Raw genomic sequence first — 24626 nt, forward strand, 5'->3', positions numbered from 1 at the left:
TGCTAGTTAAACATATGTGATTACTTTCTATCTTGAGTATGGATTTATATATATATATATTTTTTTTTTTGGCATAACAACAGAGTATTTCCAGATATAAAATAAACAACATAGAGTATACTTTTTTCCAAAATATTCTCATTGTTTGGCCCTTTCCTGACCCCCTCCCTGCCCGGGCTAAACTTTTAGCTCTACTATCACCCCTTAAATCTCACATTTAATCATCTCTTCTTTGGTTTTTCTCATTGATTACAGACTGGTCTACTATTTAACTCATCCATGTTTGTTTTTTTCTGCTTTTTACACTACTGTATTCCCTGTATCTTGCACACAGCATAGCAGGCCTTCAGTAATACTCACTGAATGAATCTTGCTCCATCAACATGTTTCTTTTACTTTGTTTCTTCTGTTCTTTGTTTAAAACTTAGAATGTATGCCACGTAGACACTGTTGTGCTATGTCACTCAGTCATGTCCGAACCAACTCTTCATGACTTGATGGACTGCAACCCACCAGGCTTCTCTGTCCATGGGATTTTCCAGGCAAGAATACTGGAGTGGGTTACCATTTCCTCCTTCAGGGGGTCGTCCCTTCCCAGAGATTGACCCAGCATCTCCCGAGTCTCCTGCATTGGTGGCAGAGTTTTTACCACTGGGCCACCTAGGAAGCCCCTACATAGAGACCAGTGTCCTGAAATGAGGCTATATCTTGATATTGTCAGATCAGCTGCCATATAGATCACTACTTATTGACTTGACTGATTGATAGTATTTCCCACCCTTTAGCAGAGAGAAGCCACTTTTAATTTCTCCAAATCCTTAAGAACATTTGGGTGACTGAGGTTGGTTGAGAAATGAAGGTGATACCAGTGGGGACTTTCTGCTCAGACTGAGAGACCTTTATGCCCAATTCTGGGCACATCCTTTATAAATCATGCATGATGCTGCTGCTAAGGCTTCAAGAGCCATTATGTAATTTTTCTTCAGTTGAAGACTCTTATTCTAGATCAGTAATTCTCAACTGGAGATAATTTTGCAGGCCTGTGGCACCCACCCCAGCGCTCACTGGTATTATCTGGAGACTTTTTTTGTCTTGCCACACTTGGGATTTGCTACTGGCATCTAGTAGGCAGAGGATAGCGCTACTGCTCAACATTCTACAATGCACAGGTCAGCCTTTTCCACCCCTACTAACAAAGAATGATCTCACCTGAAGTAGCATTAGTGTGAGAAACTTGATCTAGACCCTAAAAATAGCTCATAATTAAATCTTGGACTTCCCAGGTGGCTCAGTGGTAAAGAATCTGCCTGCCAATGCAGGAGATACAGGAGATATAGGTTCCATCCCTGGGTTGGAAAGATCCCCTGGAGGAGGAAATGGCAACCCACTCCAGTATTCTTGCCTGAAAAATCCCATGGACAGAAGAGCCTGGCAGGCTACAGTCTATAGGGTAGCAATGAGTTGGGCACATCTGAGCGCGCGCACACACACCAATTAAATCATATTTGTTTGTTTGTCATGTGAAGTCCTAACAATATCATGGCTGTAATTTATTATGGTGATTTTTGAAAGGAGAGAATATTTACAACTTTTATTAGTAGTGATTATGTAGTAATATAGTTAGAGGTTGTTTTGCCTCAGAAAATACCCTAAGACCTTGAGAAACAACGGTTTATTCACTTCATACCAGTCCTACTAGTAAATCAAATTACTGAGCAACCCCAGTCACTAAGTCTTTCTTGTTCACCACTTCTAATATTGGCCTATTTTCTGCCATGCTAGACATAACTCAAAAGAATTTCCTTAGCAGTTAAAGATAGTCATACTTTTTCTCTTAGGAACTTTGATCCACAACATTCTCCATAGTTAATTATTTTGATAAAGCCCACATACTGTCCCTTCTCAATCATTAAACCTTAATGTTTAAAAATTTTTCATCTTTGAAAGTCACATTATTGTTTCAATAATTTAAGTAAATAATTTGATTTACTCAATTGAGTAATTCATTTCATCTGCTTCTAAAGTGAAGCATTCTATATATAATGCTGCATTCTATGTATAATGCTTCATTATTAATGTATGTTATATATTTATAATGCATTAATATATAGCCAGCTGTTTTTCATATTAAGTAAAATAAGAATAATAGAAACCTACTGGTAATCTGCAAATTTAAACTGGTGTAAAGGAAAAAAAAATGTTACCTGCCATTCCAGTTCTACAGGGATCAAGCTAATATCCCATGAAATGTGTTCCTGGAGGAAAATTCGTGATGGAGAAAAACAGGGAGCATTCTTTGCTTTGGATATGCCATCCCCAAGATAGTAAGATACCTATCTAAGGAAGAATTTCAGTGACCCCAGATCCTTGAATCTTCCCTACAAAGAAAAGCATTAAAGTCATTACCTTAAGGTATCTTTCTGTTCTTTGTGATTCAGTTCAGTTCAGTCGCTCAGTCGTGTCCGACTCTGCGATTAGTAGTAATCTTTTTGTGCTTGACTACATGTTTTTCCCAGCAAAAAAAGCTCATATTTATCTTGGCCCCTTCCTTAACTCTTTGGAGCAGTTCTTCAGATCTAACTGAGAGGCTGTCTCCCTGCTGGAGTCCTCAGTAAGGTCCCTGAATAAAACTTAACTCACAACTTTTCTGTTGTATATTTTTCTTTCAGTTGAGAGTGGCAGATACTTTCTTTTTCATTCTCTAATTATTTTGCATATTTGGGAATTTTTAATAATTAAATTTTTTTTTTCTATTTAGTATCTGTACAGTTAACTCTAGTGGAGCCCATTTTACTTATCATCAATGAGAGACCTCAAAGTTAGCATGTCATTGCCATGTCCTTGACGAGACTACTGATCTCGCCAAACATTGCTTAACCTATCATGTCAGTTATTAGTTATATAAAACTTGCATACAGTTGAGCTCATTTCACATGCTAGCAAAGTAATGCTTAAAATCCTTCAAGCTAGGCTTTAATAGTACATGAACCAACAACATCCAGATGTACAAACTAGACATAGAAAAGGCAGAGGAACCAGAGATCAAATTGCCAATGTCCGTTGGATCCTAGAAAAAGCAAGGGAATTCCAGAAAAACATCTACTGCTATTTTATTGACTACTTAAAGCTTTTGACTGTGTAGATCACAGTGAACTGTGGAAAATCCTTAAAGAGGTAGGAATACCAGACTACCTTAGCTGTCTCCTGATAAACCTGTATACAGGACCCAGACATGGAAAAATGGACTGGTTCAAAATCGGGAAATATACAGTAGGACAAGGCTATGTATTGTTACCCTGCTTATTTAACTTATATGCAGAGTACATCACCCAAAAAGCCTGGCCGAAAGACTCACAAGCTGGGATCATGATTGCCCGAAGAAATATCAATGACCTCAGATATGCAGATGATACCACTCTAATGGCAGAAAGCAAAGATGAACTGAACAGCCTCTTGATGAAGGTGAAAGAGGAAAGTGAAAAAGCTGGCTTAAAACTAAACATTCAACCTAATACAGTTATGTAAAGTTTAAAAATAAAATAAAATTTAAAAAAAAAAAACACAAAACACTAAACATTCAAAAAACAAAGATCATTGCATCCGGTTCCATCACTTCATGGCAAATAGATGGGAGGAAAATGGAAATAGTGACAGATTTTCTTTTCTTGGGCTCCAAAATCACTGCAGATGGTGACTGCAGCCACAAAATAAAAGATGCTTGCTCCTTGGAAGAAAAGCTATGACAAACCTAGACAGTGTGTTGAAAAGCAGGGACATTGCTCTATAGTCAAAGCTATGGTTTTTCCAGTAGTCACCTATGGATATGAGAATTGGACCATGAAGAAGGCTGAGCACTGAAGAATTGATGCGTTCGAATTGTGGTGCTGGAGAAGACTCTTAAAGTCCCTTGGAGAGAAAGGAGATCAAACCAGTCAACCCTAAAGTAATTCGATCTTGAATATTCATTGAAAAGACTGATGCTGAAGCGCTAATATTTTGGCCACCTGATGTGAAGAGCTGACTCACTGGAAGACACCCTGATGCTGGGAAAGATTGAGGGCAAGAGAAGAAGTAGGTAGCAGAGGTTGAGATGATTGGATGTCATCACCGACTCAATGGACATGAATATGAGCTTGCTCTGGAAGATAGTGAAAGACAGGGAAGCCTGGCATACTGCCATTCATGGGATCACAAAGAGTTAGACACGAGTTAGCAACTGAACAACAAGTATCAAAGAAGATATGTTCACCGAGTAAACCATAGATGAAAGAGTTATTTTATAATTCTTTAGACACAGAATGATAAAGAACACATTCACTTTCTCCTTTGCATATTCTAGTTAGGAGTACTGAAATTATTACTAATGTTAAAATTATTTGGTGGGGAGGTGGAATATTGTCCTGGTTTACTATTTTGGTAAATATTTCTTCTACACAGAAAAATTTTCCTTAAAATGAACCAATATCACACTTGTTTAAGCCCCTTCCTTCTCAATGGTTACTATACTATTCTTTCCACCCCCAAATATTATTATATCTTAGAAAATGGTATCATTTTCATTAAAAAAATGTCATTTTTTTCATTGGGATTTTTTTCTTGTTTGTGTCAACAGAGAAAGAGGTAGATTGTTATACCTATAGCACATTGTGTTGTATATATGTTTTCCCTCCTCTCTAAGAATTGATTACTAAAACAGAAATGATGAAATCTAGGCCAGTAAGCATCAGACAACTGTCAGCATGCTGAGTTTATAAAAGAGATGAGATTACTGAAAACCAGGGTAACCAGCTCCAGGAAAGGGGGCATGTAGTTAGAAGAAGACATGATTCTCCACTCATTTTCAGGAAGTTAGGAAAAGGATTAAAAAAAAATGGAGATGATTCTGCTTGATTTATTGAAACATGTATAGTTATATATTATTTTACCCAAAATGTTAGTTGAAGAGAAAAATGATACTGTACTGGTTTTCAGAATTGAAGTAATTCTTGTAGTGATTAAGCATTTATGGCATATTATGTTTTCTCAGATACAGAATTTGTCATCTATTAGAGAAAACCTGTAGATTTTTAGTATTTTGGAAATGATCTGTTCATATTCTGTTAATTGAGTGGAAGACTTATTAGTAAGCTAATTATATGTGGTGTATTAATGCTAGGCAACTATTAATGTAGCAGTCTAAGTTCTGTAACCACCTTTTGCAGATTTATGATGAGAAGCAGTGCTAATAATGGAAGAAGCTAGAGTCTGGGTACCAGTTATAAAATCTGATCAGCCTTGTTACCCCAGGCCAATAATCACTTAAGCTCGCTAAGCCTTCATAGACATAGGAGGCAAATAATGATCTATCTCAGAGGTCTGTAAAGAAAAAAATTCATCTAAGATCAAATGAGATACAGTGCTTTTGTTAACTGAGAAGATGCTCTAAGTAATGCAACATTATATTAATGTCATTTGTTGGTTTTTTTGTTGGCTTTATGTCTAACCTACTACCTCTGGATTTTAATATATCTTTTATCACTCTAATTATTACAAAATCTCTTTTATAGCAAGCAGTGTATCTTTGGAATTCGTTTCAAATTTAGTACTTTCTCTGTTTAGATAAAAAACTGCTATGTCATCTCTAGTAGAGTTTGGAATGCCTTAGTCATATGTAGATCCATAGATGTTTACTAAAGCCATATTTTAAAATCACTTAAAATTAAAAAAATGTCTTGAATCTTGGATATCGGACTTCTACAGGACACAGAACAAGTGTCCAAGATAGATAAAGGTCTCTCGGTTAAGGTTCAGCCCAAATTTGACAGACCTCTTAACAAAAATTTGTTAATGGTAAAGATTTTTGCACCAAGAACACTAGGATTTTTTGCTTAGGAACAAATATCAGTGAAATACTGAATTCTATGAATTCTTTTTCTACAGTGCCTCCAAAGCCACTACACCTGCAGAATTTACCTTCGACCAGTATACACCAAACTCCTAGGCATAAAGCTTTATCTAGTGCAAAACCAAGGATGGAGGAAGTTAAACCTGCCTCTGCTTGTGTCTCAAAGGAAAAACCCAGTAAGATATCAGATCTCATCAGTCGCTTTGAAGGAGGCAGGTAAGAGCTAACTTACAATGGGAGAAGGCTGAGGGGAGACTAAAGCTGATTTTTGAAAAAAATGTATGATAGAGATGTAGATTTAAAAATAAAAAAATATAGTTTTTTATTCCATTAGGTGTGATAGGCCTTTAGAAAGAGTGAATTTTTTTAAATGCTAATCTTGCCCATTTTGTCTTTTCATACTGTCCATGGGGTTCTCCAGACAAGAATACTGAAGTGGGTTGCCATTTCCTTCTCCAGTGTAAATTGTCAGAATTCTTCACTATGACCTGTCTGTCTTGGGTTGCCCTGTATGGCATGGCTCATAGCTTCAATGAGGTACACAAGCCCCTTCGACATAACAAAGCTGTGATCCATGAAGGGGACAGAGGAGCCTGGTGTGCTATAATCCATGTGTTTGCAAAGAGTCAAACGCAACTTAGCGACTGAACAACAGTCTTCCCTATATGAATTGTCATTTATCATATTTATTTGCGTGCAGTGCTTTCTGCCCCAGCCTTCTCATGACATTGTGCACTGTGTACACCTTGCTTCCTCTGTGTCTGTGTACGTCATTCCATGTGTTGTTGCTTCCTGTGGTCAGTCATTCCACTGGTCACTGGATATCTGGGTTGGAAGGGCAGGAAGTTATATCTGTCTGTTTCTCATTTCGTATACTTGAATGAACTTCTATGGGCCTGTCCCATCTTTTCTTTCTATTCCATTTTATTTAGTATAGATCTGTATCCATTCAGTCTGTTTTCCCTCTCCCCATACCCCTATACTGTTCTAGGTTCGTGAAGAGATACTGGCAGTAGCAAAATTTATGTTAAATCTCTGTATTTATTAGATATAATTTTTTATTCTTTAGCTCTGTTTAAAAAAAGTAGCTGAAATGTATATTTCTCAATTAAAGATAAAAACAAACTCACATAAGTTACTTTTCTGCTTATATGACCCTCAGTTGTTTTTTATTAGAATTCCCATCACTGACTTAAATAGAATTTTTTTTTAATTTATCAGAAGGATTTTATTATATGTCAAAAGTCTATATATAATTAAACAATATATTTAACTTTCATCCTTGAAGCCAAATATTTCCATTTATTCTAGTGTAATATTTGGGAATGGTAATCCATTAGGTGATTTCATTTTTTATTTGCAGGACAGTTTTATTTATGTAGTGAATCATAGCTTGGAAATACTTTCAACAGCTTCTAGAAATTGTGACCAAATGCAAAACTGCAATGTCCCTAATTTGTGAGACTATATTTAGTAACAAATTCTGGAGAAAAGTAGTTCAGAAGCCTGTCTTCATTTTTCGCTCTTGATTAATTATGGAAACTTCTCATAATACTTAAATTTCAACATTTCACCCTCTGAAGTAGGATTTTAATACCTTTGCTATCTTAAATTATAGTAATCTTTACTAGAAAAGATTGTTTTCTGTGGCAGGTTGATTCTGTAGCACAAAGTGATGTGCCTCATGTTTGCAGATTCCCAGGCCCATGTCCAGTGACTTCATAATAAAAGGGGGGGTGGATGGGCCCCAACCCCTATTCATGTTACATGCCAGAGCCTGTATCCTCAGATTTGGGTATAACTTTGGGAAGCCCCAAATGGGTCAATACTCCTCACTATTTTGGTTACCCAGTGTTATTTCTCTGCATACACAGAAAGAGCAGTTTTTCCATATCAGTTATTTTTTCAATATATTCTTCCAAATCAGTTTTATTTAACAGTTAACAGATTCAAAGCCTTTTTTTGATGAAAAGCTTGAAGTTTGGCTCTAAGCAAAGATGTGCTATAACGTATGACATTTTAAGCAAAATTGTTCTAAGAGCAGGTAGGCTGTAATGTGAGCATTTGGGCCAATCTGGTGAAGGGATGTACTTGTGGCAGAAATCCACTGCCAGTACAAAACAAATTATATGTTTTTAATGAAGAATTACCCATAGGAACAGACCCTGAAAAGTATCTGAATGGGTTTCTGTTGCATTGTGTCTATAGGACTTGAATGGGAAGTTTTTATTTCTTGTTTTTTGTTTTTTTTTTTTTTTTTATTTCTTGTTGAGTGAGGTTCATGTACCTGTAGTGTGGCTTCCCTCCCCACCTTATCCTACCCAACTCTCCCATGCATATCCTCTGGATGTCACTTTTTACAGGAGATTCTTTCTTCTTGTTCACAGCAGTCCTTTCCAAAAATCCTAAGTAAGTCCAGAGTTTGGTTCAGAGGATCTTCTGAGGATCTTTCCTTGTGATGCTGGACACTGATGTGTCCAGGTAAAGGACAGTTTGATTCATATCTTGAAGGGTTTTTGGAGAAATTTGTTGTTGATCAGTTGTGTCTGTCTCTTTGTGACCCCATGGACTGCAACACGCCAGGCTTCCCTGTCCATCACCAGCTCCCGGAGCTTGGTCAAGCTCATGTCCATTGAGTCAGTGATGCCATCCCACCATCTTGTCCTCTGTCATCCCCTTCTCCTCCTGCCTTTAATCCTTCCCAGTGTCAGGGCCTTTTCTAATGAGTCGGCTCTTCGCATCAGGTGGCCAAAGTATTGCAGCTTCAGCATCAGTCCTTCCAACGAATATTCAGGACTGATTTCCTTTAGGGTTGACTGGTTTGATCTCCTTGCAGTCCAAGGGACTCTCAAGAGTCTTCTCCAACACCACAGTTCAAAAGCATCAGTCCTTTTACACTCAGCCTTTTTTATGGTCCTGCACCTCTGTACATGACTACTGGAAAAATCATAGCTTCAAATATACGGACCTTTGTTGACAAAGTAATGTCTCTGCTTTTTAACACGCTGTCTAGGTTTGTCATAGCTTTTCTTCCAAGGAGTAAGCATCTTTTGATTTCATGGCTGCAGTCACCATTTGCAGTGATTTTGGAGCCCAAGAAAATAAAGTCTCTCAGTTTCCATTGTTTCCCCATCTATTTGCCATGAAGTGATGGGACCGGATCCCATGATCTCAGGTTTTTGAATGTTTAGTTTTAAACCAGCATTTTCAGGTAGGCCTAAAGAATATGCTCCTAGAAGGCAGACATCAGTGGTGGAAGATGTCACATTTACTTATACTAGCAACCTCCAACTTTTTTTTTTTAACACCAAAAATATTTCATATTGTGGTATAGCTGATGAGCAATGTTGTGATAGTTTCACATGAACAGCGGAGTACCTCAGCCGTATATATACATGTATCCACTCTCCCCCAAATCCTACTCCCATCCAGGCTGGTACATAACATTGAGCAGTTTCATGTGCTGTACTATAGGTCATTGTTGATTATCCATTTTAAATATAGCAGTGTGTACATGACCTTCCCAAAGTCCCTAATTATCCCTTCCCCCCAGCAACCATAGATTTCTTTTCTAAGTCTGTGGACAACCTCCGACTTCTATAAGACATTTTCCCCTACCAAATTTTTCCTTCTCTTCTTGTAATAGTAAACTTCACTGTGTTTTTTGTCTTCTCTGACTGCTTTCTTACCATTTGTTAGCCACATTACATTGGCCGCATTATCTAGGTTTCTAAGCCTGTATTGTGGGGTCCCTACTTTGGAATTATTTATGATATGGAACAAGATAATCTGTGTAAAATGCTTAATGTAGTTTCTGGCACTTAATAAATGTTAGTTGGTATTATTGAATTACTGTTATGATCATCATCACAATTAGTTATTCTGTTGTTCCCCCACTTTTTATTGAGCACTGTCACATACCAAGCACTGTGCTAAGAGGTGGGAATAAAGCAGAGAACAAGATGGGTACATTTGTACCATCACAGAGTATTAGTCTGTTTTAATTTTTTCTCCTCATTAGGTTATAAGAATCTTTTCAAGACTGAAGTCCAGAATTTTATATTTTTGCTTCCTGGAATTCTAGATTTAACTACTATATTAGTGTTTCCACAGAAGCATTTCTATATGCTGTCAGTTAAACTTAAGCCTCTTTGAGGTGACATCTGAGCAGAAACATGAATGATGGGAAGGAGCAAACCACACTACTGACTTGGGGAAGACTGTCCTGGGCAGAGAGAATTGCAGCTTAGATATGCACATTTGCTTATTGCGTATGGGAACAGCAAAGTGACTAATATGACAAGAGCACAGTGAGTGAGGCGAGAATAAAATTTAATGAGGCCAGAGCTAGTAGGGGCTAGAGTATATAGAATCTTGTAGGCCGTGATTAAGATGCCGAATTTACCTTCAAGTCTTGGGGGAAGCCCTCACTCAGAGTTTGATCTTTGGGGCTGGAGGGGATCTCTGTGGAAGCAGAAAGACCAGTTAGGATGCTGTGGTAACATGTGCAGTAAGGTTTTTGAGAAATGTGTCTGCTTTCCAGAGACAAATAATCTTTGGTTTCTAACCTGTTCATAAATTGAGGGCTATGACTATACTTGTCTTTAAAATGTTAAGAAAGTAAAAATCTTGGGATAAGGTGGCCTTATTAAATATATTTCTCACATCTAAGTCTGTACTAATTAACTATGTTAAAAAACAACCCACGGAAATGTTTCCAAACCTATAGGGAAAGCTCAGGCTTATCATCTTTATTTAAATGTTTATTTGAGTGTAGATAACATCCTGAACAACTGAGAGCTACTCTACCACTATTTATCTAAGTTTCTAAAACCAAGGGGGAGTGGATATCTTCACTAAATATCCCTAAACAACTGGAATAAATTTGTTTTTATTCTAGAACTTGTCCGTGCCAGCATTTTCATACTTCCTTTGTGTTTTATCTTTTAGCACTTTATCAAATTACAGTGATTTGAAAAAAGATCCTGCTGTGAACCTAAATGCTCCTAGAACCCCAGGAAGACATGGATTGACAGACACACCTCAGCAGAAACTCCTCTCCCAGCACTCACCACAGAAGCAGGAAAATGGTACAGATCAATCTCAGGGTGAACAGACTTGTGTGGCTAATGGTATGGTAGCAGCACAAAACCAGGCGGAATGTGAGGAGGACAAAGCGGCCACTCTTAGCCCAGATACTTCTATTCAAACTTCTGAACCCTTGCCCGATACAAACTTAGTAAATGGAGAAAAACAAGAAACAACCATAGGTCCGGCATCACCCACAACAAATAACTGTCATGAAGATGCTTCTGACAGTAGCTGCAGGACTTTACGTGCCAGCCCTGTGCTCCCCCTGGAAGAGGAAAGGACAGACACAGAAGCCAAGGTACAAGAGATGGAAGGTGAAGAAAGCCCCCTAGAACTGGAACAGCTGGACCAGCACCATGAGATGAAGGTAAAGCATGAGTAGGATGAAGCAGTGACTATTCCACTACGGTTTGAACTCTATTTTATAGCACTTATGTGATGAATAAGTTCTGATCACCCTCACCACCAATTCAGCAGTTTTCAAGCTCTAGCTGCTGATGCATGTTTCCCCTACTCTCTGAGGAGACACTTCAGTTTTTCTTCTTTATAATTTCTGTTGGTCTATTATGATTGCAAGATTCACAGCAGTGTAAAGACTTTGATATAGGAAAACCACAAACATAGTGTTTATATTTACATCAGAAATTGCTCCCCATAAACATATGGGCATCCCTAATAATAAACATAGGGCTGCATCCCCAATATTTATGGTCTGAGTAACAGGAAATTATTTAATCCTGAAAATCATCTTAGTTCAGCAGTTCATTTATAGAAGAAAAAATAGTTCCGGGAAGCTTAAACGATGTTCCAGACTCACAGTAAAAGCCCAGACACCTTGTGCCTTGAATCTCAGGCTGATATTGTGTCCTGATTCAAGAAGTCACAAGCATTAATGCCTAATTGCAGTAAATGTCAGTGAATGCAGCAGCCATGAGTGATAGGCTAAAGAGAGGTGAGACTGTGGCAAACTAGAAGTTCACTTCCTTTCTAAACAGAGCAGCAGTTTAATAAACCACCTGAATGGCATTTCTAAGCTAATAAGGGGCTGATTTGCTGATGAAATAATAGTCATAACCTACCTGTACTACAGCAGAAACTTTTACACAACTTCAGTAACAAGACCACTGCATTTGTATTCTTTATTTGTGTCAATTTAGTGCTTTGGGAAGATCAATAAATACAGCTTTTACATATTGAAAATTTAGAATTTGAAATTCCAATTCCATTTGGAATTTCTTAGATCAGAGATGCAATATAAGCATTATTATAGAGGTCCCTGGAGTGGAGAGTTGTTTATAATTCTGAAGACAAGGAAAAAAAGTTTCCATTGTTTAGTCTCTCTAATTGATTATAAATAATAATTTGGGTAGGAGAGTTGAGAATTGAAAATTGGACAATTATAGGAAAATTTGTAAATGACAAATCCAAGTCCTAAATCTGTTTAGAATTTTTTTTTGTGATACTGTGTCTTAAGTGGCACTACCATAAGCAAAAATTCAAAAAGACTGATACTAAAATATTAGAGTAAAAATGACTGATTGATGTGTTCAGAACTTTAAAGTGAAATCTTATAGTTCAATTCACAGTGACCCTGAAAAATATCGCAAATAGACAAAATGCCAGAGGTTTAATTTTAAATTCTGACTCTGAAGCAGAGAAAGTTTAAATAAGGAAGTGGGTGGGAGAAAGTGAGTCATCCTTGGTAACAATATCTGAAACATTAAAGAGACAGGACCATACAAAGTGAATCTCTTTACATTTCGGTATAGTAGTAGATTTTAGTGTCTCTGTGCTTAAATTACTTTGAATGGAAGAGAATTTTAGAACCAAAGAACTCAAGACTCGTATATGTCATTTTACAGTTGGGATGATGCCACCAGCAAGTATCAGTAAAACAGCAAGAACTGTTTTTATTAAGGGAAATATTTTAATTGGTGATGTCGTCTTGGTTGCTGGGTACTACTTTTTTCCCCCTGTCATGTATTATTATGTATACATTTTCATAGATATGTCTTACATGGTTTGGGAGAGACTTAATAGGGCTTCCTATTATGTTAGTGAAACATGTACATCTGGTCTTTCTCCTAATGGGCATTTAAGCAATAGTTGGCACATGCTATATGTAGGAAGAAAAATTAAATTTTCTCTTCAGAGCTGTTGATCCAAACACTACATGAGTCCCCCATCTAAAAAAGGCTATTAGGGTTTAATTTCTACATGGTGACGATGTGTTCCCCTTTGTTGCTCTAGTGCTTGTTACGTTGCCTTTCCTTGTTCCAAAATGCAAAGATAAATGTTAGTAGTGTTAGGGGGACACTTTTTATGTCAAGTGTATTTTACCACAATCTTAAAAGTAAAATTAAAAAAATTTTTGGTTAGTAGTGTATTGTGGACCAAACATTGGAACCAGGAATTTTTTTTTTTTTTTTAATTGAAGTATCATTGCTTTCCTGGAGAACGGCATGGCAAACCACTCCAGTATTCTTGCCTGGAGAATCCCCATGGACAGAGGAGACTGGCAGGCTACAGCCCATGGGGTCTCAAAGAGTCAGACATGACTGAGCAACTAAGCATATAGTTGCTTTACAAGGCTGTGTTCATTCCTGTTGCTAATGATAAGTTGTTTCAGTCATATCTGACTCTGCAACCCCATGGACTGTAGCCCGCCAGGCTCCTCTGTCCAAGTTATACTTCAATAGGTTGATTGGTAATTTTTTTCTGAGATTTATTTAAAGTACTTCCTTCCTTTATATTTTGTTAGTTCAGTTCAGTCACTCAGTCGTATCCGACTCTTTGCAACCTCATGGACTGCAGCACAACAGGCTTCCCTGTCCATCACCAACTCCTGGAGCTTGCTCAAACTCATATCCATCAAGTCATCGATGCCATCCAACCATCTCATCCTCTGTCGTCTCCTTCTCCTGCCTTCAACTTTTCCCAACATCAGGGTCTTTCCCAATGAGTCAGTTCTTCACATCAGGTGGCCAAAGTATTGGAGTTTCAGCTTCAGCATCAGTCCTTCCAATGAGTATTCAGGACTGATTTCCTTTAGGATGGACTGAGTGGATCTCCTTGCAGTCCAAGGGACTCTCAAGAGTCTTCTCCAACACCACAGTTCAAAAGCATCCATCCTTCTGTGCTCAGCTTTCTTTATAGTCCAGCTCTCACATCCATACATGACAAAGCTATGGAAAAACCATAGCTTTGAGTAGGTGGACCTTTGTTGGTAAAGTAATGTCTCTACTTTTTAAAATGCTGTCTAGGTTGGTCATAGTGTTTCTTCAAAGGAACAAGCATCTTTTAATTTCATGGCTGCAGTCACCATCTGCAGTGATTTTGGAGCCCAAGAAAATAAAGTCTGTCACTGTTTCCGTTGTTTCCCCATCTATTTGCCATGAAGTGATGGGACCAGATACCATGATCATCCTTTTTTGAATATTGAGTTTTAAGCCTGCTTTTTCACTCTCCTCTTTCACTTTCATCAAGAGCATCTTTAATTCTTCTTTGCTTTCTGCCATAAGTGTGGTGTCATCTGCGTATCTGATGTGATGTTTCTCCCAGCATTCTTGATTCCAACTTGTGCTTCCTCCAGCCCAGTATTTTGCGTGATGTACTCTGCATATAGGTGAAATAAGCAGGGTGACAATATTACATACAGGAAGCCAAATATAAGTGTAAAGATGTGCACTTTTTAAGACTAATGTTCATATAAATAACAGATACAATATTAATCTTTTCTTCCAACAAAGACTAAAGAAATTATGTAATGAAGTGGATGAATAGATGAAGGTGGTATACAGAATGTGGAGATTTATATAAACACGAATTTTTTAAAAACTTACATATTTATTTCCTGCTTATTTCCTGTTTTTTAATTGCCATTTTACTACTTTTTTTAAATAAACCTTGAGGATTTATAACTTTTGGACATACTCAAAAATTAAGATAATCATCTCCTAGGGGGGGAAAAATGATAGAGAATCACATTCAGAAGTAAATTGCAAACAGAAAACCAGTGGTGTAATCCAATTTAATTCCCTTTTCCTATTTTTCCCTCAGTTTCTTCTAAGTTTAATTGTAACTCTTAAAATTGTTGATTAATTTATAAATATGAGTTATCAGTTTTCTGAGGGTTAAAACATAATGCTTACATAGGTTATCCATTTCTTATGGACTACAAGTTCTTTTATAATCAAGCTTTATTTTGATTTTAAATTAATATTTATTAGAGTATAGTTGATTTACAATGTTGTGTTGGTTTCTGCTATACCCCAAAGTGAATCAGTTATACATATCCGTATATCTACTCTTCTTTAGATTCTGTTCCCATATTTAGGTCATTACAAAGTATTGAGTAGAGTTCCCTATGCCATACTGTAGGTTTATATTAGTTGTCTACTTTATATATAGTAGTGTATATATGGAGAAGGCAATGGCACCCCACTCCAGTACTCTTGCCTGGAAAATCCCATGGATGGAGGAGCCTGGTAGGCTGTAGTCCATGGGGTCGCTAAGAGTCGGACATGACTGAGCAACTTCCCTTTCGCTTTTCACTTTCATGCATTGGAGAAGGAAATGGCAACCCACTCCAGTGTTCTTGCCTGGAGAATCCCAGGGACGGGGGAGCCTGGTGGGCTTCCGTCTATGGGGTCGCACAGAGTCAGACACGACTGAAGTGACTTAGCAGCAGCAGCAGCAGTGTATATATGTCAACCCCAGTCTCCCAATTTATCCCCCATTCCCCAATAAAACTTTAAATTTCTTTTGGTTCACATCTTGAAATATAAAGAGACAGCTTTTGTGGCCTTGTTAGATTTGAAGACAAGTAGTAAATTACTCCTATATTTCTTCTCTTGACAAATCAGCTTTTAATTCCAAGAAAGTGAAAGGCAGCACAAACAAATTATCCAGCTTTACTAATCAATATTCATTGTTGCTAGTATTATAATGAAGGTTCCAACTAAAGTTGTAGGCATTTAAAAATGGCCTGTAGGATAATGGAAAAGTTTTCCCACTAACCATGTGGATAGTTCATAAAAGTCTTGAGGATAGCTTTTCATTATTTATTTAGAACTGATGGGAATCTCAGAAACTTCTTTACGTTATGGTGACTAGTATGTTGGAAAGTTCTAAGAAAGAAATGAGAAAAAGTGAGCTTCAGAGAGCCTATACCTGAAAAAACATATATCTACTATTGTTCACTTTAAAAATTCAGTATGCAGGACTTACTTTCCTAGGTCCTGAAGACGGAAATGAATAAGGCAGGCCCTTTCCACAAAGTCTCAGTCTGCTGAGGGGAGAGAAACATGAGTAAATCACCACGATGTGGTACAATAAGGGCTTAGGAAACACTATGAGAAGATAGCTGTGCCTGGAGGATAGCTGGTGAGGGGAAGGCTGTAGCACAACTGGACTTGACGCAGCAGTGGGAGGTGCTGGTGGTCCAAAATAGAAGGGAGCAGGGAGGTAGGGAAGAGGAGAGCATCTAGGCTGAGCACAGGGCTGAGAGTAGAAAAAGGAGGGTAGTTGCCATGTCTAGGGATTTTTCTGGCCTCATAATAGAGGCCAGAAGGGCTAGTGAAATGAGTGTTGGGGTAGAAGGATAGGCTTAATGAGAAAATATAAGCTAAGGATAAATTGCAGTGGGTTTGTGTGCCTACGTTGTATTTTCTCCCCCTGAAAGCACTGGAGATTTTTTTTTTTTTAAGATTTTTAAAAGTCTGAATAAAAAGTAATAAACCTCATAGAAAATCAAGGCATTGAGAATACAAAATCACTCATAGTTCTACCACCTAGAGAAAAGTGCTTTGATATCTAGCTTATTTTTCTCAGCTGATTTAAAAAAAAATTTCAATAGCTTAATATATGGTCATTCTGCATCCTGTTTTGTAGGATAGGTATTTTCCCATGTTATTTCAAGCTTTCCATAAGCCTAATACTATCTGGTCTAAGAGGCATTTAATTAAAGCATGGAAGTGACATGATTGTACATCTGTGGGTTTTAGAAAAATGACTCAGATGAAAGGAAAAACAGATGGAGCAGGGTACATGGTTAGTAAGCAACAGTTGTATTCCAGGTGTGAAAGGAAAAGGTCCTGGATGAAGCAGAGGGTTAGGGACAAGGAAGAAAGATTTCTGAGAACTGCATGACTGGATATAGGGAATTATGTTCATTTCCTGTAGCTTCATTCATTGAAGTGGTAGATGGGATGGTGTACCATTTACTGAACTACAAAAGAATAGAAAGAACAACATATTTGGAGGCAAAAAAAATTAATTGGCTTTAGACTTAATAAATTTAAAGGACTTTTGCAATGTCCTGGAGAAGGACATGGCAACCTACTCCAGTATTCTTGCCTGGTGAATCCCGTGGATAGAGGAACATGCTGGGCTACAGTTCATGGGTCCCAAAGAGTTGGACACCACTGAGTAACTAATACAACACATTGCAAAGTCCAGGTGAAGATATCTAAAACAAAAACGGAATATTCTGGAGACATTATGGATTATTGGTTAAGGATGAAAGCTATAGAATTAAAGCTTTAGGATTCTAAAGCTTTAGAATTAAAATAGATGAATTCAGATCCCAGCCCCATTACTTCCCAGCTGTGTAACCTCAGGGCACATTAGTACTGAATTCTACAGGTCCTGGTTTCCTAACCTGGTTGAGATGACAGACAAGAAGGAAAGTGATTGTGTTTGGAATGAGAGGAGAGAGTAGAATGGTTAAGTAGACTTCTTTTGTACTACTCAGCTTGTGGCACCTACACGACATCCATTGGAAGATATTACGCAGGCAAAATAAGGATCTGGAACTCAGGAAAGAGGGTAGGAATGTAAGAGGATGTATGTAAGCAAGTGATTAATATTGCCAAAATAGAATATGTAGGAACCGGAAGAAGGCCAGGCACTGAGCCCTGAAGAGCACAAGCATAATCAAAAGGGGAACATAGTGATTTTTCCAAGAGGAGAAAGAAGGATTCTATTATGAGAATCACTGGGCTTCAGAGGGCAGAGGATGGGGGGCTGGAATTGATTAACTTGCAAGGACTGTCATCATTTAAAATGTGGAATTAGGAGTTAACCTGGAGACCTAGGCCTTTCCTGGGACATTATAACTAAGTAGCTCAGTAAATCTGGGTATTCAGATTAAATACAGTGAATCTATATTGCACATATACCATGTGCAAGGCACTGCAGTAAATTCAAAGAGGAAGCTAGCAGTTGAGCTGATTAGGATAAATGACCATTATTTAAGGTATCATGAGATAAAGGGGAAAGGAGAGCTCAAAGATAGAGCCAAGGTTTGGAGCATGGCTGAGAGGATGAATTACCTGTTGTTAGCAGAAATGGAGAAGTCAGGCAGTCTGGAGCTCACCGAGTAAGTGAGTAAGGTTCTGAGATAGAGCCCATAGAGGCTTGGTGCTGGGTGTGTCAGTTTGAACCCCGACCTTTTTGGTACCAGGGACCAATTTCATGGAAGACAATTTTTCCATGGGCTGGGGCAGGGTTAGGTGGTTTAGATTTCACCTGGCGCTCATCTCCTGCTGTGCAGCCTGGTTCCTAACAGACCATGGACCAGCAGCAGTCTGTAGACCGGGGGTTGGGGGTTCCCTGCCATAAAGGCCAGTGGAGTATCTTCAAAGAATGGGACTTTGAGTTTGAAGACGGTGGAGAGATTAACTTTCATGGTGCCTTGTGACCAAGACTCTGAGGACTCAGGTCCAAGATGGTGTTACCAGTCAGCAGTCTCTCCAGCTTGCTGAGTGGCCTGAAACTCAAGAAAGAGAAAGCAAACTTGAAGTGGGATTGGCCGTGCAGCAGAGCGAAGAGCAGCAGGACAACAGAATCAGGGATTGGGTTTAACAGAATGTTAATATGAACCAGGAGATTTGGGGAAGTCAGGTGGTTGGAGGCCACACTGTGCACAAAGATTCAGTTTAGTGTGGGTGTGACAGAAATAGAAAGATCAGAACTTGAAAAAACAGTGGTTGTTGTATGTGGCTTAAAAAAAAACAAAAGCAAAACAGAGCATTAGGAAGACAGGCTCAAGAAGCAGACTTTCTCAGTTTGAATTCCATCTCAGCTACTTACCAGCTATGTGACCTTGAGCAGGTCATCTCAAACATCTGTGTACCTCAGGTTGCCTCATCTATAAAATGGAGGTAATATTACCTACTTCATAACATTTTTACAAGGTGTAGATCTTTTAATAGTTGTAAAGTATAGAGAACAGTGTCTTGAAACAATGTGAGCTGTATATTTGTTAAATAAAACAAAAAATAAAAATCCCGTTTCCTCATTTGTAAATCTAGATAAATAGACTCATGATCTGAGATGTCCCTTGATAGACATTCAGCATATTGTGCCTGCTGAAGATCCCAGCACCTTACTCTTAGTTCTTCTTTAAACTGATGTACTCCTTACAGGATACACAGATAAGTTTGCACGCCTCTTGCCTGTTAACTTCGATTTTTTATGTTTTGTTTGTTTATCCTGCCTGAACACCATAGATTATTACCATGTAAAACGCTAATGTGTACAAGGCTTTACTGTCATCAGAAATATTATGTGACCTAATTACTTTGATATTCTGCCTTGGCTTGGGATAGGTTAATTTACTTATTGATTCTGAGTATATATTATATTTTCTTGATGTTTGATCTTTAATTTCTGCTAAACCCAAAGGACACTTTAGTCTGCTGCTGCTGCTGCTAAGTCGCTTCAGTCGTGTCTGACTCTGTGCGATCCCATAGATGGCAGCCCACCAGGCTCCCCCATCCTTGGGATTCTCCAGGCAAGAATACTGGAGTGGGTTGCCATTTCCTTCTCCAATGCATGAAAGTGAAGTCGCTCAGTTGTGTCCGACTCTTAGCGACCCCATGGACTGCAGCCTACTTTAGTCTAATGTATATTAAATTGTGTATAAGAGGAACAAAGTTTTCCTCTCTTTTTGTCATTTCCAGTCTGATCTTGTGCAGGTAACCAAATTGTTCTCTTCGGTTCAGGCTCTGTTCCTCTCTCCTCTGCAACCTCTATCAGAAAGATGTAATTTATACCTTCAGGTTTAAAGCTCTTACTTTCGAATTTGATAAACAGTGTGGAGGATGTAGACTGGGAAAATATTGGTACTGGTCACAATTAGGCTTGGATTTTGTTCCCTAAACTTCCTGAAGGATCATGTTAAAGTAACAGACTATGCTTGTGAGGCTGTATTATGAGGCAGGGGAAGGAATAATGCCTGCCTGTTAGAGTGGTTGTTCTCTTTTTCTTATAATGTGTACCTAGTGATACATTTCTTCCTGATTACAAATCTTTCCTGAGACCATATGACCTTACTTATGGCATTATTACATGATCTTATTAGAATACAAAATCTGTGTTTTATTCCCATGCCTCCTCATTTTCTTCTTCCCTAGATCCAGGAGGAGTTCTCTTATTTATAAGGTGGCAGCAGAATAAGAACTTTGTTTTCACAAACCTGAATTGAATTTAACTCAGTCACTTATGGGGCTTCCCTTGTGGCTCAGCTGGTAAAGAATCTGCCTGCAGTGCAGGAGAACTGGGTTCACAAAGAGTTGGACACAATTGAGTGACTTTCACTTCACTTCAGTCAGTTACTAGCTCAGATCATGAACTCCTTATTGCTAAACTGAAGACTGTAATTAACTGATGACAGATTTGGATAGAAATTCCCCATGAGAAAGAATCATCCATTCTATAAAACCTGATAATTTATGTATATATATATATATGTGTGTGTATATAGTTAGTTTTATATTATAGCATATTGAGTATGTTATAAATATATATATGAAGAAGGCTATAAGAAATTTTAGTAGTTTTGATTCAGTGTTTTTAGAAAAAAAACTGCTTAAAAAGTGACATGAGAACATTTATTGAAGACTTATAAAGCATAATGTCAGTATCTGATTCTTTTTTAAATAAGTTAAGATTCTACCCATAAGGAATCTTTCAGGAAACAGTTGCTCATTGGCATTTCCATAATTCTTTTCAAAATGTCTGCTCCCTTTCTTGGTAGTTGTGAAGCATGTGGCAGGGAGTATGGCACTAATATTCAGAAGAGTGAATTGCTGGCTCCACACAAGCATTTTCAGCCTATCCAGTGAATGAACTCTGTGAGCTGCTCTTTGTCCCAGTTCCTGCCATATGGCAGAGTCATGCCAAAAGGTCTGAAAAGAGCTACAGGAGTGGTGACATCTGCAAAGGAGATAGAATTGACACTGCAGTGTGCCAGCGGGTACATTGACTAATAACTAGGCTGACCCTAACCCTAGTGAAAAGGAGCAGGTCTCTGTGAAAAGATTATTAGAGGTTTAAAGGTACACAATAATAGCCTAGGAATGTATTAAGCAGAGAGAAGTAGGGCAAAATAAATTGTATAGTCTTTTATTGTAAGGGGAGTGTATCTTACTTTTTTAGTTCTGGTTTAGTTATACTCTGGTGTATTTCTGTTCAAGGAAATACTCTGAAAATCAGCTTTTAATACAGTATATATTCACAAGTAAAAAAAGAAGAAAAAAATAATCCCTTTATAGAGGTATATCAAAAGTAAGATACTTTTCAAAGAGCATATTTATACTTATTTTGTAAAATCAGGCCTGTGTATTCAGTTCCAAAAGAACCAAATGAGATTACTCATCCAGTCACTATTGTGTAACCATTATTGTTTTCCCAAGAATTACAAAAACAAATGACTTCTTAGTAAAGGGCTATTTAAAAAAATATCAGGCTACAGCCCCAATGTACCAACAGTTCTAAAACTCCTTGGTTCATTATTTAAGTGTAAGTCTGATAGAGTAATAGAGCCTTGTGGATACAGAGAGATCATATACTTCTCCCTAAATGTACTGAAATATATATGTTTCTGAAATGTAAGCAAGGTTCAGAAACTAAACTGATTTTTTAAAATTTGGAAGCCATCATATTATTACATCAAATGTGACTGAATTTTTTACCTGATAATTATTACTAAAATGCTTAAAAGTCTGCTTTAAGTAAAATTGATGTTGGAAAAATAACTAGCATATAAATTAAAATGCTCATTCCATTTTTAAATGGATAGTTGGTATTTTATTAGTCTTTTCACTTGTAGGCAAGTAATAGTCTCAGTTTTTGTTGCAAAGAAGATTAGAGTGAAAGCCAACTATTTACTAATAGTTACTCAAAATCACATACTCTGCTATATAAGTAAAATCTGATTTAGTCCTAACTGTAACCTTGGGCGAGTTTCCTGGCCTCTTTGAGTCTTGTTTTTTTTTTTTTTTTTTTTTTTTAAGCTATGCAATTTTGTTGTATATGTATACTACATGTAAAATAGGAATAATATTGGCACCCATTTTATAGACTTGTTGTAAGGACCAGTCAGTCTGTGTAAAATGCTTGTAACAGTCTGGCCTATTTCCTATTCCAGGGTATCTTCCCAACCCAGGGATCAAACCTGGGTCTCCCACATTGCAGGCAGATTCTTTACCATCTAAGAGGGAAACCCACACATAACAATCAATAAGTGATAATTGTTAGCTAGTCTTATTATGGTGATATTATCAACATTATTGTTGTGATTAACCTAAAAAAGTCTCCATAACTCTGTGATGGCCTCACTTTCACCATAAAATCCCTTGTAACTTTTCACATACCTTATATACGAGTGATTAAACCATTTGTTAGCAAGTTTACTTTTGCTTATCTTTGTGTTGGCTTTGGCAGGGTTAGGGACCTAATGTTAGAAGACCATCTGTGTGGAAGGAGTATAGTTTTTACAAATAACTGCTGGCATTCTCTTGGATTTTGCAAAATATGACCAGGATACCCATAATTTGCAACAATCAGCTAAAGTATAATTTGCAGTCAGCAAAAGACTTTTTCTTATAAACTTCTTATTCCACTTCCTCTTCCACTTCCTCAGGGGTGACCTCATCGCATAGCAGTAGTAGACAGTATAATCTGTTATTTAGTGAGTTCTCTGACTCATAAGATGTATTATTTTATCATGGCACAAATTCTGCTGGTTGTTTTCTTTAAAGATTTCTGTTAGAAATCTTAGCATTAGAAGATAGAAGAGAATATGGTGGGTCAAAAAGATGTCACCACTATAAGAATAAAATGAAGGGCTGGCAAAAATTAAAAAATAAAATTTAAAAAAAATTAAAAAAAAAAAGAAAAACTTAAAAAAAAATGAAGGGCTGGAAAAGAATGAACTGCTAATACTAATAACAACTTGGATGTATCTCAAATGCTTTTTGATAAGCAAAAGAAGCAAGGCACAAAAGACACATACATACTATGTCATTCCATTTACATGTCTTTCTGGAACAAACCAGATCAGCATTACTAGGAGTTAGTGGTAGAAGAGGAATGTGATTGACTATAGATACCTAACAAGAGTTTCAATAGAAATGTTACCTATCTTGATTGTGATGGTAGTAACATGACTGTAAGCATTTGTCAAAACTCCTAGAACTATTCACCAAAAGGGTGAATTTTACTATTTGTAATTTTATCTCAGTAAATCTGGCTTAAAACCTGAAACAAATAGCTGTAGTGTTCATGCAGGTCAGTATTTCCTGTATGTGAAACAATATATAACTTATTCTGAAATGTCAGTAGATTTCTTATGTATTTACTTATTAAACTTACTTATAGCTTTGTAAGTCACATTTTTAGTTCATTAGGTATTTTATTTTCTTCTCTATAAAGTGATCATCTAAAAGTTCCTTGAACGTTTATCAGTTTCATGGAATATACTGCATATGTTTTTTAGTATTTTAAGTTTTTCATATTGATCAGGATGCTACCAGTAACAGCAATACTGTTCATCAGTCAGTTGGTTCAGTCACTCAGTTGTGTCCAACTCTTTGTGACTTCATGGACTGCAGCACGCCAGGCTTCCCCATCCATCACCAACTCCCAGAGCTTGCTCAAACTCATGTCCATTGAGTCAGTGATGCCATCTAACCATCTCATCTGTCGTCCCCTTCTCCTCCTGCCTTCAATCTTTCCCAGCATCAGGGTCTTTTCCAATGAGTCAGTTCTTCCCATCAGGTGGCCAGAGTATTAGAGCTTCAACTTCAGCATAAATTCTTCCAATGAATATTCAGGACTGATTTCCTTTAGGATGGACTGAGTGAATCTCCTTGCTGTCCAAGGGATTCTCAAGAGTCTTCTCCAACACCACAGTTCAAAAGCATCAATTCTTTGGCTTTCTTTATAGTACAGCTCGGAGAAGGCAGTGGCACCCCACTCCAGTACTCTTGCCTGGAAAGTCCCATGGACGGAGGAGCATGGTGGGCTGCTGCAGTCTATGGGGTCGCTAGGAGTCGAACATGACTGAGCGACTTCACTTTCACTTTTCACTTTCATGCATTGGAGGGGGAAATGGCAACCCACTCCAGTGTTCTTGCCTGGAGAATCCCAGGGACGGGGGAGCCTGGTGGGCTGCCGTCTATGGGGTCACACACAGTCGGACACGACTGAAGCGACTTAGCATAGCATAGCATAGTGCAGCTGTCACATCCGTACGTGACTACTGGAAAAACCATACCTTTGACTAGATGGGCCTTTGTTGGCAAAGTAATGTCTGCTTTTTAATATGTTGTCATAGCTTTTCTTCCAAGGAGCAACTGTCTTT

At 37.8% G+C, this 24626-nt stretch overlaps 1 protein-coding gene across 9 annotated transcripts in view; it reads left to right on the top strand.

The window, feature by feature from the left end:
* FGD4 (FYVE, RhoGEF and PH domain containing 4) overlaps positions 1 to 24626 on the top strand; it is a 241934-nt gene that overhangs the window by 155506 nt on the left and 61802 nt on the right. For 8 of the 9 annotated variants that reach the window (XM_044941338.2, XM_044941340.2, XM_044941339.2 and 5 more), the window contains 2 exons: positions 5920 to 6100; positions 10835 to 11342. In XM_044941338.2, the coding sequence (XP_044797273.2) occupies positions 5920 to 6100; positions 10835 to 11342 (689 nt within the window). The remainder of the gene's footprint in view (positions 1 to 5919; positions 6101 to 10834; positions 11343 to 24626) is intronic. The other variant, XM_044941341.2, reaches the window with a different exon arrangement.

The sequence above is a fragment of the Bubalus bubalis genome, chromosome 4, assembly GCF_019923935.1.
Source record: "Bubalus bubalis isolate 160015118507 breed Murrah chromosome 4, NDDB_SH_1, whole genome shotgun sequence".
Classification (NCBI taxonomy): Eukaryota; Metazoa; Chordata; class Mammalia; order Artiodactyla; family Bovidae; genus Bubalus; species Bubalus bubalis.